This window comes from Oncorhynchus clarkii, chromosome 21 (genome assembly GCF_045791955.1).
Source record: "Oncorhynchus clarkii lewisi isolate Uvic-CL-2024 chromosome 21, UVic_Ocla_1.0, whole genome shotgun sequence".
Classification (NCBI taxonomy): Eukaryota; Metazoa; Chordata; class Actinopteri; order Salmoniformes; family Salmonidae; genus Oncorhynchus; species Oncorhynchus clarkii.
In genome coordinates this window covers 35,948,402-35,969,015 of record NC_092167.1, presented here as the reverse complement: position 1 = coordinate 35,969,015, position 20,614 = coordinate 35,948,402, and the positions used below count along the sequence as shown (strand labels likewise).

Genomic DNA, 20,614 nt, shown 5'->3' with positions numbered 1-20,614 from the left:
TCTGACAGTTTCTGCAGAAATTCTTTAGGTTGTGCAAACCCACAGTGTCATCAGCTGTCCCGTTGGCTGGTCTCAGACATTCCCACAGGTGAAGAAGCTAGATGTGGAGATCCTTGGCTGGTATGGTTACACGTGGTCTACGGTTGTGAGGCTGGTTGGACGGTTGGAGGTACTGCCAAATTACAACGATGTTAGAGGAGGCTAATGGTAGAGAAATTAACATTAAATTCTCTGGCAACAGCTCTTGTGGACATTCCTCCAGTCAGCAGGCCTGTGCACGCTCCCTCAAAACGTGAGACATCTGTGGCATTGTGTTGTGTAACAAAACAGCACATTTTAGAGTGGCCTTTTATTGTCCCCAGCACAAGGTGCACCTGTGTAATGATCATGATGTTTAATCAGCTTCTTGATATGCCACACATGTCAGGTGGAAGGATTATCTTGGCAAAGGAGAAATGCTCACTAACAAGGATGTAATCAAATTTGTGTACAACTGTAATGAATTTCCTCCTCTTCATCTGAGGAGGAGTAAGGATCAGACCAAAGCGCAGCGTGGAAAGTGTTCATGATGATTTTAATTAAAGAAAGCACTGAACACTGAATCAAAACAATGACGTGAATTTACAAAACCGAAACAGTACTGTGTGGCCCAAACACTCACACGGAAACAAACACCCACAAACCAAAAGTGAAACCCAGGCTACCTAAGTATGATTCTCAATCAGAGACAACTAATGACACCTGCCTCTGATTGAGAACCATACTAGGCCGAACACAAAAACCAACCTAGAAAAACAAACATAGACTGCCCACCCCAACTCACGCGCTGACCATACTAAAACAAAGAATAAAATAACAGAACTATGGTCAGAACGTGACAACAACATTTGCGAGAAATAAGCTTTTTCTGCATATGGAACGTTTATGGGATTTTTTATTTCAGCCCATGAAACATGGGACCAACACTTTGCATGTTGTGTTTATATTTTTGTTCATTATAGTTGATGAGCGTTGCATGTGTTCTGTATTAATAGATTTGTATATACAGTATGATGTAATATACTGAACTCCACAAACTGACTGAACAGCAGACATACTATAGTAGTGCATTGCTTGGGCTCTGGTCAAAAGTATAGTGCACTGCTAAGGGTGCCATTTGGAACGCACTCCAGTTTATATAACATTATTGCATCCGTGTCGAGAGTTCCTTGTATCCCTCCCTCCCTCTGATTAATTATCATGTCTGTTCCTTGCAGGTGTACTCAGGGAAGAACATTCCTGCTGTGGACAGGGTGTGTTTGGGTGTTCCAGCCGCAGAGGTGAGCCACACGCAAAAACACACACACTCTCAAAAAACAAAACAAGGAAACACATGCACTCAAACAAAAAATAATATCCATGTCTATGTACACAGGGCAGCAGCCTCTGAGGTGCAGGGATGAGTAACCGGGTGGAAGCCGGCTAGTGACAGTGACTAAGTTTAGGACAGGGTACTGTGTGGAGGTCGGCTAGTGATGGCTATTTAACAGTCTGATGACCTTGAGATAGAAGCTGTTTTTTAGTCTCTCGGTCCCATCTTTGATGCACCTGTACTGACCTCGCCTTCTGGATGGTAGCGGGTTGAACAGGCAGTGGCTCGCTCGGGCGGTTGATGTCCTTGATGATCTTTTTGGCCTTCCTGTGACATCAGGTGCTGTAGGTGTCCTGGAGGGCAGGCAGTGGCACCCTACCCTCTGTAGAGCCCTGTGGTTGTGGGCGGTGCAGTTGCCGTACCAGGCGGTGATGCAGCCTGACAGGATGCTCTCAATGGTGCTTCTGAAAAAGTTTGGGGCCAAGACAAATTTCTGAGGTTGAAAAGGCGCTGTTTCTCCTTCACCATACTGTCTGTGTGGGTGGACCATTTCAGATTGTCAGTGATGTACATTACCAGTCAAAAGTTTGGACACACCTACTCATTTCAGGGTTTTTCTTTATTTTGACTATTTTCTACATTTTAGAATAATGAACAATGGTGGACATCTTGAAGCAAGAGGGGACAGCAGACTTGGATAGTAAGAGATGGAATATGTCCGTAACAATCCAGTTAGCTGGTCTGCACATGCTCTGAGGACGCGGCTAGGGATGCCGTCTGGTCCGGCAGCCTTGCGAGGGTGAACACACTTACATTTTTTACTCACATCGGCCACAAAGAACGAGAGCCAGTCCTCGGGAGCGGGCCGCGTCGGTGGCAATGTGTTATCTTAAAAACAGGCAAAGAAGATGTTTAGCTTGTCCGGGAGCAAGACGTCAGTGTCCGGCAAAAAACATTCTGGGCTAATAATGTAAGAAATAACACAAAAAAAATATATATACTGCAAAGTTGCTTAGGAGCTAGAATTAGAAATTCCATGTCTGTCTGCGCCATCTTCCCATCTATCTCTACTCTCTCTCTCTATCATCTCTCGCTCACACACACAGTCATACATGTCACACAAAACACACACACACACACACACACCATCACACTCACATCCCAGAACTCTTTGATTTCAACACAATTTCCATCGCTGACACGTACACGCACGGCGTGGTGTTCCATATTCTCCTCACCCTGTTTACCCAAAAACGTAATGTAAATGCCAGCGGAGTATAGTGAGTCAGACCAGAGCGCAACGCGGACCCCACACTGTGTTTCATGCATTATTTACAACCGAGCTTAGCCTTACCGCCGCACTTTCACAAGACTGGGTCGCAAACAAGAATGGATCAATGAATGACAAAAATCTAATATTTGCTCCGTGTGTTGCTTGGATAGGTGACCTGACCAGCAGGTCTGTTGTCTGACCAAGTGCCCTGAAGGAGGAAGTGGAGGAAGTGGAAGTATCAGCTCTGTCAGATCGGAGGAGGAGGAGTAGTGCATCGGTGGTTAGGGAATAGTGTTCAGAATGCTGTGGGGTGGGAGGGAGGGAGGTTCAGGGGAGGGAGGTTCAGGGGAGAAGGGTGTGTGTGTTTGCGTATTTATAATTTTGTGTGTTTCATGTGTGGACAGTTTGAGTTGTGTTTCTAATGTAAGACACTAAATGTTGCCACTGTGTTATTATGTACATAGATGCCTGTCAATTAGTTGTGCTTCTATGTGTGGATAGCTAAGATAATATTGACACAGTGACGCAAAGTATACTTCTAACAACACACAGTTCCTACAACACAAACAATAACATTTTCTCAATTAAGTCAACAATATCAAAAGGTCTGTACCAATCATGCATGTTGAATGACCCAGTCCATTTATTGAGTCGAATAAGTATGCTGTACTTGGCCATCAATTACTCCCACAGAGTCAGGAAAATGTTTCCCACTCCATTATCTACAACCAATGGCTTCACCTCAACAAAGTGTCAAGGCAGAGTAGAGCATCTTGATCTTGGCAATCTTTGTCTAATTGTCTACGGTATGTTAATGGTGTTCCACCTGTGTGTGTGTGTGTGTGTGTGTGTGTGTGTGTGTGTGTGTGTGTGTGTGTGTGTGTCAATAGTGCTTTGGACTGCTAGGGATTAACGGGGCAGGAAAAACAACCACCTTCAAGATGCTGACGGGGGACATCGCCGTCTCCGGAGGAGAGGCCTTCCTAAACAGATACAGGTGAGGAGGAGCTAACTGGCTGTTAACACGCACACGGACACATGCACACACACATACTTGCCACCGGCTGCTACCCCAAGCTAGTCATCATAATTACCCACCCACGATGCTCCCTATAAGGGATAGAGCTCAGGGAGTTTTCTTCGCCTTCTTCTTTTTCGAAACCTATCCCAAATGGCACCCTATTTCCTGTATAGTGCACTACTTTTGACCAGAGCCCCATGGACCCTGTTTATGTCCTATGAGCCCTGTTCACTATGTAGGAAATAGGCTGCCACTTGGGATGAAGTCCTACTCGCTTTCTCAGCAACTTTTGCTCTCACTCACTTTGGGTTTTGCCATCCCCCTCTCTCGCTCTCTCCCTCTCTTTCTCTCTCTCTCTCCCTCCCTCTCTCTCTCGCTCTCTTGTACATTCTGTTTTCTTGTCCGTTTGAACTCGTGTTCTCTCATGTCCCTTGTTCATTCTTTCAACGTGCTGTCTTGCACATTCCCCATTCTCTCTCTTCCACTCTCCATCTCCCACATATTTCATTCTGTTGCACACCCCCTCTCTTTCCCGCTCCGGCTCCCGCTCCCTCTCCCTCAATCCCACTCTTGTTTTCTTTCCCCTCCTGCCACACACACATTTTGAGAGAAACAACGTCTCCCTTTCCTCAGCTCCAAATCTAGAACTCATCTCTATGGAAACGATGTGAGGCAAACGGTGGATGAATACTAGTTTCTTGCAGTCTCCACTAGTTTGCATCGCCATAGTTGTGTTGACATACAGTAGTTATTCATTTATTAAAACTGGTAATTGACTTTGTGGTGAAGCAAAACACAGAGGGGCCTTGCCTTAACAAGACAATGTTAATGTTGATGAGTGTTGCCGGCAGTGATCAAAGGCAGTCTCTTGAACCTTCAAGGAAAGAAAAACTGACAGAACGGGGAATAAATGACAGACGTATGCCCGCCCTCTGTTTGGATGAGAGAAGACTGAGAGGAGGACGAGAGGAGGATGAGAGAATGATTATCGGAGCCGCGGGAACAACAACTAGGAGGAAAATATAATTTCTCTCCAAATAAAAGAGTTTGTGTCGAACCCCCCAAATCTCAAATTTGTTGATTGTCTGTTTACATTCCTAAAGCCTGCCACAAATAACCTCCATCCCGCGAGCGATTATTTCCTGCCAGCCCACTGCTGTGTAGAGCTTGGTAGAGCTCGTTTTTCCATTTCCCCTCACAACATCAATATTGTCACGCAGTATATTGTGTAAGGCAGATTAACGCAAACCGTCTGTAGACAGCGGGAAGCAGTTTAGATGTTTTTCCACTACCTTCAGACTGCAGATGACATGCAAAGATATGCCCCAAAGCGCCGTTCATTTTGCATGACAGATATTGTTTGTGAAAAAGTCACCTGGGACTAAGACTACGTAATGCAAATTGAACTGCTATGTTGTTCCTCATGTTTGGCTCCATGTAGAAAGCGGAGAGTCTTCTTTTCTTAAGTTGTAATATTTATTCTGGTAATGGAACAACTTGCTTCATGAGGGCCTTTCGTCATGAGGACATTTTCTTTTCACCCAGCCTTTGTGAGATACAATACATGGAGTTATACTTAATGTACTTCCCGAGTGGCACAGCAGTCTAAGGCTAGAGGCGTCATTACAGACCATGGTTCAATTCCAGGATGTATCTCAACCGGCCGTGATTGGGAGTCCCATAGGGCAACACACAATTGCCGCAGCGTCGTCCGGGTTAGGGTTTGGCCGGGGTAGGTCGCCATTGTAAATTATAATTAGTTCTTAACTGACTTTCCCAGTTAAATAAAGGTTAAATAAAATAACAAATAAAAAAAAGAATGTTCTCTCTTTTAAATGAAGGTATCGCCCAGGTGCTGAGTTTTTGAATAGTTTTACTGTTTGAAACAGTTAGTAGATGTAATACTGCGCTGCACATACCAACTGTATAGGGATGGTGATGTTGATGATGATGAAGATGCCACATGATTTGGATCGCTTATTATCATCATCATCATCAACATAATGAAGATCATGATGCTGTTTTTGTTGTTGTTGATGATGTTGACGATTGATCCTGATCATGTGGCATTATGTGTCTTCATACAAGTTCTGTGGTGATGTTCCTCCCAGCGTACGGACAGAGATGAGGGACGTTCACCAGAACATGGGCTACTGCCCGCAGTTTGACGCCCTCAACGACCTTCTCACCGGACGAGAGCATCTGGAGTTCTACGCCAGACTACGAGGCGTACCGGAGAAGGAAGTCACCATGGTAACATTTCCCCTTGTCTGACCTAAATAATGTCATTTCCTGTTCCTGTATGACGCAACACCATTTGATTCCTAAGGTTATACCGTTGTCGTTATAGATGTTTCTTCCCCCCCATACAATACATGCACTTCCTTCCATAAAAGAGACATAGACAGCGCACTGCACTTGGTCAAAGTAATAAATAACCTCTGAAGTGGGAGACATGTATAATACATAAGGTTCTGGTTTGAGAGGCTGGCCACGGCTAATGCCTTTACATTATTCACCAGCATGCCTAGCAGTGTGGCCGCCCCGCCACCCCCAGTTTCTCAATGGCCCCCTCAGCAACAACAACATAAAAAACCTCAGCTGGTCAGTTGCCTCAAACTCAGGCCCAGGCGCAGGCCTTTGATCTCACAGCAGCCCCACTTGGCCAAGGGACCCCGTTTCTCTGGTCTCTAGTTCGTCGGGTCCACTGAGCTGTGCTTTGTGGCAGCCATTTTGGCTCTAGGGAGAGCCCCGGGGAGCTGGTGTCATTTCCGCATCATTAGTCCACCAACATGTCAATATAGGGTAAATTAATGTCTGGATGGTTGGACTGGAAACCCGCCTGCACATTGGGGATACCTGGACAGGACAGGGATTGGGAAATCGCTAGGGGGATGAATACTGGATAAGTTCCTGCTGGTTAGTAACATTTTTTGGGTTGTGATGTGGCCCAGAAACCCTCAGTGCAGCATATCAGCCTTAAAAAGGGTCCTGTGGCGATGCCAACCACCATGCATGTCTCATTCCAGGGGAAAGGAAGGGATGGGAGGGTGTGAGAGCAGAATGGCAGCACAAGACACCCCACACCAACATGGATTATTTGGTTACTGTCATAGAAATATATAATTAGTAATTATATTTATATGGTTTCTGTGTTGTTATTAGGTGGCAGAGTGGGGCATCCAGAAGCTTGGCCTGGTCAAATATTCCAACAAGGCAGCCGGTACCTACAGCGGAGGGAACAAACGCAAGCTCTCCACTGCCATGGCTCTGATTGGTTGTCCTCCTGTGGTATTCCTGGTAAAATGATAGCTGATTGGCTGAAAGGCCAAAAAACAGCCTTGTTATTGCCTTATGACAATGTTATTAACACCTACCAATGTATAGCGCATAGAGTTTGATGGAGGAGGAATAATGGTCTGGGGTTGCTTTTCATGGTTATTTAGTTCCAGTGAAGGGAAATCTTAACATTACAGCATAAATGACATTCTTGACAACTTTGTGGCAACAGTTTGGGGAAGGCCCTTTCCTGTTTCAGCATGACAATTTCCCTGTGCACACAGCAAGGTCCATACAGAAATGGTTTGTCGAGATTGGTGCGGAAGAACTAGACTGGCCTGCACAGAGCCCTGACCTCAACCCAATTGAATACCTTTGGGATGAATTGGAAGGCCAACAGTGAGCCAGGCCTAATCGCCAAACATCAGTGCCCAACCTTACTAATATTCTTGTGGCTGAAAGGAAGCAAGTCCCCACAGCAATGTTCCAACATCTAGTGGAAAGACTTCCCAGAAGAGTAAAGGCTGTTATAGCACCAACTCCATATTCATGCCTATGATTTTGGAATGAGATGTTCGACAAGCAGGTGTCCACATGCTTTTGGTCATGCAGTGTATATTAGTTTATTTTAAGCAGTGATTAAATGTTCAGTGTGAGCAGAATATCACCTTTTCAACTCCATATTGCTTTTGCCAATTTGCCAAGACTAGAATTCCACTTTGTTTTAATTTTACAGCAAAGAGGAGATATAACAAATTAAAGGATGTAGGCTGTATTGGTATGCATGCATGACAAAAAAAAAGAAATCCTGCCTCAAACTTACAAATATTGAATTTCCCTGATAATATTGAATTTCCCTGAGGATTATATGTCAATTACTAGTAGATGAAAATGGGGGCTATATTTCAGTCGGGTCGCCATCCGGTCACGTTTTAAATGAGTTTTTCAGAGTCCATCCGATCTCGTTTTAAAATGTAAAGCTAACATAACACTGTTTGCAGGATTAAAGCCTTATACTGGGATTTCTCACGGAAAGAAAATGGCATAGAGAGGGTTGAACCAATGGGAGGAACCAACTTGGGGACCTGACGAATCCTTTTAAAATCTTACTGATTTCATGAAAATAGAATCTCTCAAATATTGTACACACACGCCTGATGAGGTGAATTAACATATACTATTATTAGACTGAAGTATTAATTCATTCAGTAATTCATTCAACCTGTCAGTCAGTCAGTTAGTCATTCAAGACATAGGAAATCATTCTGATCCCCTCACTAGCTGTAGTACGTGTAGTGTTATATGCATGTACTCTGCATCATATAGCCTGCCTACCTACACAATATCCCCTATTATAACACTGTGCCGATGCTAGTGTCCATTCAGTCAGATAGTTCACTTGCAGTTGTTTGGTGGGCCTGTCTCCTAACTTTGAGACAGAGGGATAATATAGTGTTAGAGTGAATTTCCATTTGTGTGCTAGGTAGTCTTGCTCGGATGCCTTAAAGCAACTTTGCACAGCGACAGAGTCGGCTTGGTGATGGAGATCCCTGGTGGGATTTCGGGGATTCTGGTGGTGAAGGGAGAGGGGTTGGAGCACAGGCAATGGGCTGCGTCCTGTCTCTCTCTAATCGTCCATGGACACACACGCCCGGGGAGAGAGAAATGGAATGGGGAATGTGTGTGTGTGTGCTGTGCAAGCGTGTGTCTGTGTGCAAGCGTGCAAGCAAGTGCAAGCGTGTGTGTTGCATGACTGTGTGGGCATGTGTTTGTGGGGATTTACATGGCGTGTGTGTGTGATTATGTCTGTGTCTGTCAGAGAGATGTCCCCTGTGAATTTGTTTGGCCTGCTCTAAAAGTCCCTGATGCCATCGGCTCTCCTCATTTAGCTTCCTCAAATCCAAAGCTTCTTTATACTGTTTTGATTCCACTGGTTAGTGTTGGCAGCAGAAGCCTTTAAAACATTACGCTTTTATGTCTAAATGTAGACCTCTTCCAACTGGAAGGGACATGTCAGTGTAGTGTCAGGAGCATGATGCTGTGTGATGTCAAGGTTCGGGACAAAAAAAGGATATGAGACATTTGTGGGGCATATTCTGAGGGTATAAGGCCCAATCTGTAATTTTGACAGCCTGACCATTCCATGACGAATCAATCGATAGCCTGACTTGTGAAATTGTTTTAAGATGGTCATACTATGGATCATTTGGCAATTTGATTTTGAATTTTTGGTCCCCTTTAGGTATGCCCCTAAAATATTGACAAAATTATTTGATAAAGTATTTAATTTTGCCTGCAGTCCAGAGAAACGCATTGAAAAAGAGTTTGTCCTATATCTTGGGGAAATAAGAAAGCTCAGTAAATATATATACATTTGAAGTCATAGGTTTACATGCACCAAATACATTTAAACTCAGTTTTTCACAATTCCTGACTTAATCCTAGTAATAAAATCCCTGTCTTAGGTCAGTTAGGATCACCACTTTATTTTAAGAATGTGAAATGTCAGAATAATAGAAGAGAGAATGATTTATTTCAGTTTTTATTACTTCCATCACATTCCCAGTGGGTCCGAAGTTTACATACACTCAATTAGTATTTGGTACCATTGCCTTTAAATTGTTTACCTTGGGTCAAACATTTAGGGTTGTCTTCCACAAACTTCCCCCAATAAGTTAGGTGAATTTTGGCCCATTCCTCCTGACAGAGCTGGTGAAACTGAGTCAGGTTTGAAGGCCTCCTTGTTCGCATGCTTTTTCAGTTCTGCCCACAAATGTTCTATAGGATTGAGGTCAGGGCTTTGTGATGGCCACTCCAATACCTTAACTGTGTTGTCCTTATGCCATTTTGCTACAGCTTTGGAAGTATCCTTGGGGTCATTGTCCATTTGGAAGACCCATTTGCGACCAAGCTTTAACTGATGTCTTGAGATGTTGCTTCAATATATCCACATAATTGACCTCCCTCATGATGCCATCTGTTTTGTGAAGTGCACCAGTCCCTCCTGCAGCAAAGCACCCCCACAACATGATGCTGCCACCCCCGTGCTTCACGGTTTGGGATGGTGTTTTTGTCTGGCTTTTTTATGGCGGTTTTGGAGCAGTGGCTTCTTCCTTGCTCAGCAGCCTTTCAGGTTATGTCGATATAGGACTCATTTTATTGTGGATATAGATACTTTTGTACCTGTTTCCTCCAGCATCTTCACAAGGTCCTTTGCTGTTGTACTGGGATTGATTTGCACTTTTCGCACCAAAGTAAGTAAATCTCTAGGAGACAGAACGCGTCACCTTCCTGAGCGGTATAACGGCTGCACGGTCCCATGGTGTTTATACTTACGTACTATTGTTTGTACAGATGAACGTGGTACCTTCAGGCATTTGGAAATTGCTCCCAAGGATGAACCAGACTTGTGGTGGCTTGCAATTATTTTTCTGAGGTCTTAGCTGATTTATTTTGATTTTCCCATGATGTCAAGCAAAGAGGCACTGAGTTTGAAGGTAGGCATTGAAATACATCCACAGGTACACCTCCAATTGACTCAAATGATCAGAAGCTTCTAAAGCCATTATATCAATTTCTGGAGTATTCCAAGCTGTTTAAAGGCACAGTCAACTTAGTATATGTAAACTTCTGACCCACTGGAATTGTGACACAGTTAATTATAAGTGAAATAATATGTCTGTAAACTATTGTTGGAAAAATGACTTGTGTCTCGCACACAGTAGATGTCCTAACAGACTTGCCAAAACTATAGTTTGTTAACAAGAAATGTGTGGAGTGGTTGAAAAACAAGGTTATGAGTATTTAAACTTCTGACTTCAACTGTATATACAGTATACATTTTTCACACATAGAAAAAAAAATTGGGGGTAGGCCCAAAACTACCTTCATACTTCAATACATTTTTTAAAAACTGGTACCGGTTACCTTCATATGAGTCCTTGGACACTTCTGGGGGTCGTAGAGTACCATCGTGTTCGTGAGAATCTCCCCTCTCACATTAGTTTGTAGCCCAAATGGTTTATATGCTACAAACAGAAGTTGGCACATCGACGGTACCGACAAATCCCCTAATAACAAATCCCCCCCCCTGTGGGGGTCATAGAGCAATCATGCTAGTGAGAATCTCCCCTTTCCATAGAGTTGTCTTAATAGTTAGGTCAAACCGTTTGGATGCTACAGATGTTTTCGTGAGAAGACCGATTTTTGGTATGTTTCATGGTCTGACAAACAACGCTCTAGCTCTTCCACCTTTCACCGCAGATGCTGAAGTGCTACATCTGCCGATGCAGTATCTCTACCTTAATCGGACAGATTTTAATGGAGATGTTCTTATTATGTAACTTAGATTTAATTTAGTGCGTTAATCGACTCAAGGGGCTTTGAAAAGGATAGATAGATTGAATAAAATACCCCAAAATATATTATTTTTATGGACAATCATTTTAAGCTTAGAATGTTTGTCTACGGATGTGGAACATGAAGTAAGATTGAGAGAATGTTAAGGGAGAATAGGAGTAGAGATGGGATAACATCGAACTTAATGGAGGTCAAATGTTGAGGGAACGTTTTTTTCCCATTACTCTAGGACGAGCCAACGACAGGGATGGACCCCAAAGCCAGACGCTTCCTGTGGGACTGTATCCTGAGTGTCATCAAAGAGGAACGCTCGGTCATCCTAACATCACACAGGTACGTATTCTTACAGTTTTAAGGCCCAATTCTAACTTGAGATTTGTGAGTGTGGCTCTGAATGGCATTTTCCTGTTGTACTATTGGGTTCTCGTTCGCAAGGTTGAAAACATTAGCAATACAACACTTCTTCACGTCCTTGCAACATATGTTTTTGGGATTATGCTAAGGTAATAAAGCAATGCTAAACTAATTCAGGTATTTCTGAGCTGTGTCCTTCAAAAACCATGAGGAAATGAAAATTCCTTGAAAGTTACTGTTGGTCCTTTAAAGCTATTAGATCTGATTTTCAGAGTTAGACTTTACTGTCTTCATACGCAATTAGTGAATGGGCCAGGAGGAGTAGACAATAGTGCAATAACCAATAAGACACACCGTAACTCAAACTGAGAAATCCACGAAGTACAAACAACGAGATGGATAGTACTTCACTACATTCATGTTTATTCGTGACTCCAATGTTTTCTCATTCGAACATGTAATATTGTTTTCAAATCTTAACTTCTGTTGGAAGCGGGTGGTGCAAAACCCTTTTGTACAGTTTAGTTTGTGAATCCATTAACACCACTCCATATTGTGTTGTTTTTCTGAGAAACAAAGTACATTTGTTATATTAGCAATAGCGGGAACACGGCTCAGTTGCGTTCAATCGTCCATATCCCAACCAGGTGCTTTAGTTTGTCGAGTGGCGCATTCGGCAGGTTTTACATCGTCATAATCCTAATTGCTCCATCCCTCAGCAAAGCAATACAAAGCCTCCACCTCAGCAAGAAATGAATCTGTCTGCATCCAAAATGGCTGCTGAAACTCAAAGAAACATAAAATAATACTAAAATGTACAGATGTTCTCCTCCCTTGTCTCACGCCCACTCCGTCGCGCCTTTCAACGAACAGCGTGAAGCGAATCCCGGGGAAAATAATTGTTCAGCTAAAAGTTACCCATTGTCTGCAGTATTAACCACAGAGCAGGCGAAATGTGGATGCGGCAGGCATATTTCAAAGACGGACCAAATGTTTCTTGTTTTATTTCTTCAAATAAGGAAAAAGGCTGAGCTTGAACATTGGTCATTAGTCAGCCCTCTGGGTGCAGAGAGGACATTGTAGACAACAAAACCCGAAAAATGCTTATCTTACTGACTCTTGATTCAGGTCTGCAAATCTTTTGACTAATGTTTGCATAGAGTCAACACCTTTTCACATAAACTTAAAATTCTATAGTCCTATAGTACACAATTGAACCTCTCTCTCTCTCTCTGTCTCGCTCTCTCTGTCTCTCTGTCTCTTACAGCATGGAGGAGTGTGAGGCCCTGTGCACACGCATGGCCATCATGGTGAATGGACAGTTCAAGTGTCTGGGCAGCATCCAGCATCTCAAGAGCAGGTGAGGCCTCATCAGTGTCACTAAACACTAGACCATAGGCCACAGCTTTAATGCTGCTCTCAATGTGAAATTCCAAAAGCAATGTATAGCAACCTATACGCCACACCTGCAAAATGAGTGACATACAAAAACACGATTACGTTTAGCATTTACAGGATCAGTTAGGGTTAAGTGCATAGCCTACAGTAGGGGTGCTGCAGCTCCCTTGAAAAATAAATCATAAATAAATAATGAATACATAATTTGTATTTTTTTATTCTCACAAAAGTAGTGCACTGGGACTGTATATAGCGGACTGATATAGCTGTAGCATGGGCAACCCACCCCCCTTTCCCCCAAACATCCTGCGGTTATGGTTAAGTGCCTTGCTCAAGGGCACATCAACAGATTCTACACATAGTCGGCTCAGGGATTTGAACCAGAGATCTTTTGGTTAATGGCCAAACACATTTAACTGCTAGGATACTTACCTACCTCTAAGGCATGACGCCATCTAAGGTTTGTCTCTATTCTATGAAAACCAGCACACTTATAAAGGGAATTTATTAACACTCATACATCATCAGAGGTGATTCTGTCTTGGCGGTTCTCAAGAACATTATGCTCTAACTATCCCCCATGCTATTTTATGTAGGTGGCCTTGCCATAATAGATCAACCCACCCTAGCCCTCTCTTGACATGATAGTTGGCCTTGCCTTAAAGCTGTGATCCACGATAGGCGAAAAAAGGGCCACTGGCCACCCCAGGCATTTGCTATTGTTTAGTTTTGAGGAAATTAGCATCTCATGCAGCATCGTGGTAAAAGCAATTGTAGTACATAATCTGCTGTGCTATCACACGTGCCATGACAACAAAAATAACGTGCTGGATGTTTTAAGTAACGTCTTTGTTGTTGTAATATAGCAAACTGACGTGGCTGACTGCTATCGTTCCCGTCTTTGATTAAAGAGAAAATGTAGTACTACTCTATAGAGTAAGCTTTATTTATTATGTCAATAGCTCATGTTGGTTTTTCCCCTATTTCATGATGAAGTGGAAAAAAATATCAAGTCAGAGCGGGAGGAGTGGAAAGTGGGAGGTGGGAGGGGAGAGAATGTATGTTAGGTCTGAGCAACGATGTCAAGGGTATTTCCCATCAAGAGGTTTGATGTCATATAATCTCCGTGGCCGTTAAATCAGAGGAGAGAGAGAGTGTGTGTGGGGGGGAGGGGGGTGAGTGAGGGGAGGGAGGGAGGGAGAGAGGGAGAGAGGGAGAGAGGGAGAGAGGGAGGGAGAGAGGGAGAGAGGGAGAGAGGGAGAGAGGGAGAGAGGGAGAGAGGGAGAGAGGGAGGGAGTGAGTGAGTGAGTGAGTGAGTGAGTGAGTGAGTGAGTGAGTGAGTGAGTGAGTGAGTGGAGAGAAAAAGAGAAGGAGAGAGTAGGGAAGAGAGAGATGGGAGGAGGAGAGTGATGTGCTTACCTGTCCCTCCCAGCTGTAGCCGTAATTAACAGATCCTCTTTGGCAATTACTTCCTGTCCTCAGGGAGAACAAGACCGTCTTCAATATGAACAACACTGTATGGATAGGGGATGTGGAAAGAGGGAGGTGCTGAAAGGGTTAACCCCTGATTAAGTCTTGTGTAATCACTCACTCCACAGATTAAAGCAGTTAGGGGGAACAAGTAAACGTTACAGGTACATTTAAATGTTTTTGTTTTGTTTGGTAATTGTGGGTCGCAGGAGTTTTTGTAGTGAATTGCTATCGGTCAGTTCTTGGGACACAGTGAATACTATTAAATTAATAAGCGCCACTATCTCTTTTGTGTAATTAATGTTTCATGAGGTGTGGGGCCGTTAATGACTGAAAAGGCAATTAAAGGTCCAATGCAGCCGTTTTGATCTCCATATCAAATCATTTCTGTGTAAAAACCTTACTGCTCTAAAAAAAAATACTAAATTGCTTCTCAGCAAAGTGCAATTTCTCAAGCAAGAATTTTACTTGGACTGTCAGGTAGTGGCCTGAGAGGGGAGGGGAAAACTGAAAACCAGCAGTTATTGGCAGAGAGGTTTGGAACTCTTATTGGTCTATTAACTAATTTACCACCTGGTGACGTCACCAGGCAGACCAAAACTCCATTCCACCAAAAACAGGCTGAAATTTCAGGTGGTCTTTTCAAACAGCTCTTATACTAAAAGGCCATTATCATCATTTTCACAATTTCACAGCATTATTCGAACCTCAGTGTGGAAATATATATATAAAGCACAAGAAAATCGAGTTGTTGACTACACTGGGCCTTTAAGGACTGTCTCTATTTTCCTTTCCACTCTCTCCCCCTGCCACGTGCGCCTATCAAATGACAGAGAAACGGGACAGACGGACGGACGGGGGACGGGGGGCGAGTGTTTGATCAACCATTTTTAAAGTCAAGCTGCGCAAACCACTATGCAACGTAATCTATTCACATTGGAAGCATGCTTTTCTCCTGCTTGTTTATGTAAATGCTCCCCGCCATGTGGCGAGGGAGGTGTGTGTGTACGCAACGTCTCCCTAATACCCAAGCTGTTGCAGATTTGGAGTGGAAACTTCCATCAGCGTGTCACTGGCGGGGGGGCGAGGCAGGTGGTGTACTGCTGTCGCATTAGTGACTGACCTGCATGGTGGGCAGTGCGACTTGTTCTCTCCTCCACCCTCTCCTTCTCCCATTGCTGAGAGAGAGTGTGGAATCTCGCCACAGGTGCCTCTCACATTTTGACCCCCTATAGCGAATGTGTAATACACGCTAGCCCACCTCACCCCCACTGATCCTCCTCTCCTCCAAACATCTCGCTACATTACCCTTGTTTATTTATCCTCCTGCTGCCTCTCTCTCTCTCTCTCCTCCCATCTCTTTCTCTCTTCCCAGCTCTCTCTACCTCCTCATCTGTCTCTCTCTCTCTCTCTCTCTCCCTCATCTCTCTCCCCCATCTCTCTCTCTCTCTCCCCTCATCTCTCTTTCCATCTTTCTCTCCGTCTCTCTCCGTCTCTCTTTCTTTCTCCCCATCTATCTCTCCTCTTTCTCCCCATATCTCTCTCATCTTCCCTTCTCCCATCTCTCTCTCTCCCCATCTCTTTCTCCTCATCTCCCCCCTGTTAACTCTCATCGCTCTCTCTCTCGCTCTCTTCCCATTTCTCTCTCTTCCCATCTCTCCCTCTCCCCATCTCTCTCCCTCTCCCCATCTCTTTCTCTCTCTCCCCATCTCTCTCTCATCATCTCTCTCTCTCTCCATATCTCTCTCTCTCTCATCTCTCTCTCCCCTCATCTCTCCCCTCTCCCATCTCTCTCCCCTTTTCTCTCTCTACCTCCTCATCTGTCTCTCTCTCTCTCTCTCTCTCTCTCTCTCTCTCTCCTCTCCCCTCATCTCTCTCCCCCATCTCTCTCTCTCTCCCCTCATCTCTCTTTCCATCTCTCTCTCCGTCTCTCTCCTCATCTCTTTCTTTCTCCCCATCTATCTCTCCTCTTTCTCCCCATCTCTCTCTCTCTCATCTTCCCTTCTCCCATCTCTCTCTCTCCCCATCTCTCTCTCTCCCCATCTCTCTCTCTCCCATCTCTCTCTCTCTCTCTCCCCATCTCTCTCTCTCCCCATCTCTCTCTCCTCATCTCTCTCTCCCCTCATCTCCATCTCCCCTCATCTCTCTCTCCCCTCATCTCTCTCTCCCCTCCATCTGTCTCTCTCTCCATCTCTGTCTCCCTCTCCGTCTCTCTCTCCATCTGTCTCCCTCTCCATCTCTCTCTCCATCTCTGTCTCCCTCTCCTCAACTCCACACTACTGCCTCTCATCTCTCTCCTCATCTCTTTCTCTCTCCCCATCCCCCCCCCCCCCCCCCCCCCTTGCTCTCAGGTGGTGGTGGAACCTCATCCAACCGGCTCAAGCCTTTGTTTGTGCTGCCCTCTTTAGGCCACACCGATGACCTGTCTTCCCACCTTCTCATTGGAGCAGCCTGGCCAACAGCCGCATTGTTTTAACAACCCAACCCTGTCTATAAATCTGTCCCCAAATTAGCCAAAATAGCCCCATTCAAATCAGAGAGAGCCCACTTAATGCAGATAGGGGACGGACAACATTTTAAGAGGGTGACATTTTTCAAGGCCTCATGATTGTTTAGCATTTAAGAGTCCCTTCACCTGATCCATGACCAGGTTGCATTTCAAATTAATCATTCGTCTGAGGGGGGGGAGTTATGAAAGCCCAGCACAAAAAGAGAACCCGGGAGATGAATAAGTGGTGGTAAATACATGTTTTACAATCCAGAGGGATCCCAGGTGTTAAATAAACTGAAATGAAGTGCAGGGCAATGAAAGAGCTTCTACATCTCCTCTATTAGCTTGTCAGGGAAAGCGAGAAGGACGCGGGAAACGGGACCCTAACCTTTTCTTTTCCTGTGAGTTACATCATTCATCTGTCTGCAGATTGAGGGGTTATGTGGCTAGCAGATGCTATATTTCGCTGCAACTTTTTTGTTGTTGTTGTCCTTACTTAAGGGGAAGCAGTGAAATAAAATATAAAAGAAAGCTGCAAAGTGCCTTTAATGCATTAAGGTAATTCGGCGTGCGCAGCAGGAGAGTTTTATAAGAGTGTCTAAAAGTTGGGATCAATCTAAGGATGTTGGCTTTGAAAAGTCTAATAAATCTGCTCTCGCTCTCTATGCGGATTGACTCGGGTGCACTGTAGCTAAGTAGTACACTATCTAACTGACTGTCAGTGTCTGAGATGGATGGGAAAATAATACCCCTCACGGTTTATAATGCATCAGTGCATAGCTGTAATTAATAGTGTTTGCACACGGACAGATATCTAAAATCCTCTACGGCCAGAGAAAGCATGTGTGTTCATGAATGCAGTTTATGTATGCAGAATGTGTGTGTGTGCGGGCGCGCGCGTGTGTCTATTCCAGACCTCATGTGAACAGTGCGTTTTGAATTAAACATGCCTGTGCTGTGTGCACATCCATCGCCTGTGGGTTCTCTGTGCCGAGGATGCTTCAATGATGACCCCTATGGGCGACCTCTGTGTGTGACCCCCTCAAGGACTTCCTGCCCGATTAAAGCACGGCAACTCAGGCCCTTGGTGTGACCCCCCCCCCCCCCCTCCGGACACAAGTATGGCTGTAGTTGGTGACCCTTTACCTCTATTCTGCCCTCTCTTTTCACACTCTCCCTCGCTCCACACTACACAGCACTCCAGCAGGTCTCTGCCCCTCTTTCTGAAGCTGGATGTTATTTGTTTAAAATTACACGGTTTGGGACTCTCCAACTGAGTCGGGAGAGTAGAGAGGGGAGCGGAGAGAGGGAGAGAAGGGATAGAAGTGAGGAGAGAGGAGAGCGGATCCAGTATAATCAGAGAAGTTAGATATAGAGGCTCTGTAAAAAGCTGTGGAGCTTCACTTGTAACAGCCCTCGTAGGGACCGAGTCTGAATAATGAATGAATAATGAACTGTTGGATGAGATTTAAACCTCTGCCAACTAGACAGGCAGGCAGACAGGCAGGCAGGTAGGCAGGCACCCAATCGGCAAATCAACCCCTAGCTCCCACTCTTGTGTATTTGTGGATATCTGAATGAAATAGATAAGTATGGCAAAAATTCACCTAGCATATCAGTGAGCAAAATAGTTATTTCAGTGTTACTTATACCTTCCTCATCTTCTCAGATCTCCACAAGTGCATAACGTGTAGGGGAATATAGGGACAAGTGGTCCATTTGGGATTGGGCAAACAATTGACGAGTGAAGATGCTAGCATTTTCTATCGTGTTGAGATGATCTTATTGTGGTGAGAACAGAAGGGTATAAAGGGGGAAAATGAATATATAGCCCACCATTCTTCCTATAGCCACAGTGTAGCAGAGAGAGAGAGAGAGAGAAAATTGATCAGCCGCTTTTTACCACCGCTAACATGAAGCATTTGATTACACATGCAAGCCTGAAACCCTTTCGCGACGCTACCGACCATTATTGCATTGTTTAAATGTTTTCATCTTCGCTGAGCTCGGGACTTCTGAAGCTCGGCTGCTCCTCACCGGCTTCAGACAGGCAGACTTCCTGTCTGGCCCAAGCCCATCACTAAGTGGAGGGGATTTTGTCAGACTCTTGACTGGATGATGAATCGGGTTTGATGAAAGCAGGCTTGATGAGAGCTAAGTCTCAAAACGGGTGAGATGTCAGAAGACTCCTGCTCAGACTGGCATCTCTATTAACTTAACCTTTTGTTCATTCAAACTTTGTACTGATGGCCTATTTCAAAATACTATGGAAGGAAGTCCACTCTACTTTGTAATCACAGGGAATTGGACATTGCCTACTACTTACTAAAACTAGGTACTACATACTATTTAGAACGTACTGTTTAGTAAAAAGGTATGCAGGTATGAGTACGAAACAAATATAAGCAGCAACAATAGACTTACCCTCATTATTTCAATTTGATACAGTGCCTTATTTCATTATCGGCTGATTATCAGCTTTTGTCAAACACAGGTGGGTCTGAAAAGATGACTCTCTTCCTCAATAGCATGCAAATAATTCTACTAGATGAAAAGCCGAAATGAGTATGACATCCTGGAATTTAAAGCATCCTCAATTTTCAACATTTCACATTCTATAAAATGTTCTATTATCGCATATTCAGACACGACCATGGCTTGTTATTCAGTATAATGATGTATTGGCATTGAAAGGCTCTAGGGGTCGACAGACATTTTAAAATATGCGCTGTGAGACTCTGTTCAAATACCTACACTAGCATACAGCTTATAATGAAGCAATGTACTGGCCGTGGATTCTAAGTTGTATGCTAGTACGAACATTGAAACATAGCCTTAGTGTGGTACTTCGAACACTTCCAACCTCGAGTAGCCATCTTTGTGTTGGAGGACTGTCCACCCGGGGGAACCATTCGCCTTTTCACCACCACCGAGCTTCACAGCTCTCTCCCACAGCCCCCTGAGATAGTGGAGGCTGAGGCTTGCACACCATATCTCTAATTACTATTAAGGGATTGCTGCCTTTCCTTGCATGTAGCACTTAACAGCCCACAATGGACATTTCCACAAGTAAATATAACATTAGGAGATTAATTAAGCAGAAAACAACGGGTCATAGAGCACTAACGACAAAATAACAAGGTAAAGTGTCTTATTTTGTGCTCACTAGACACAGCGTCAAAGCCCAGCAAAATGCCAAATTGTAATTAGCGGATATAAGGCTGTGGCGGTCATGAAATTTTGTCAGCCGGTAATTGTCATGCAAATGACTGCCGGTCTCACGGTAATTGACCGCTAATTAGCATAAACACATTTAGCTACTCCCGACCTCCACAAGTACAAGCCTTTGGAACATATGCATTTTAAAAAGTCTAAGAAATCTATTTAATATACACCATCACAATAAATCCATTGTTTATTTTAGGCAGGTGTAAATAAATATTATGATATGAAGAAAATGTATTTCAGAAGAACATAATACAGTGCCTTCAGAAAGTATTCACACCCCTTGACTTTTTCCACATTTTGTTGTGTTACAGCCTGAATGTTATATTGATTAGATTTTGTTTAACTGGCCTACACACAATACCCCATACTGTACATGTTGAATTATATTTC

At 44.1% G+C, this 20,614-nt stretch overlaps 1 protein-coding gene across 1 annotated transcript in view; it reads left to right on the top strand.

Moving 5' to 3' along the window:
* The window catches only part of LOC139378978 (phospholipid-transporting ATPase ABCA1-like), a 269,741-nt gene that overhangs the window by 231,271 nt on the left and 17,856 nt on the right, over positions 1-20,614 (top strand). The window contains exons 42-47 of the mRNA XM_071121640.1: positions 1,257-1,319; positions 3,515-3,621; positions 5,757-5,898; positions 6,811-6,945; positions 11,513-11,616; positions 12,905-12,997. Of these exons, the coding sequence (XP_070977741.1) occupies positions 1,257-1,319; positions 3,515-3,621; positions 5,757-5,898; positions 6,811-6,945; positions 11,513-11,616; positions 12,905-12,997 (644 nt within the window). The remainder of the gene's footprint in view (positions 1-1,256; positions 1,320-3,514; positions 3,622-5,756; positions 5,899-6,810; positions 6,946-11,512; positions 11,617-12,904; positions 12,998-20,614) is intronic.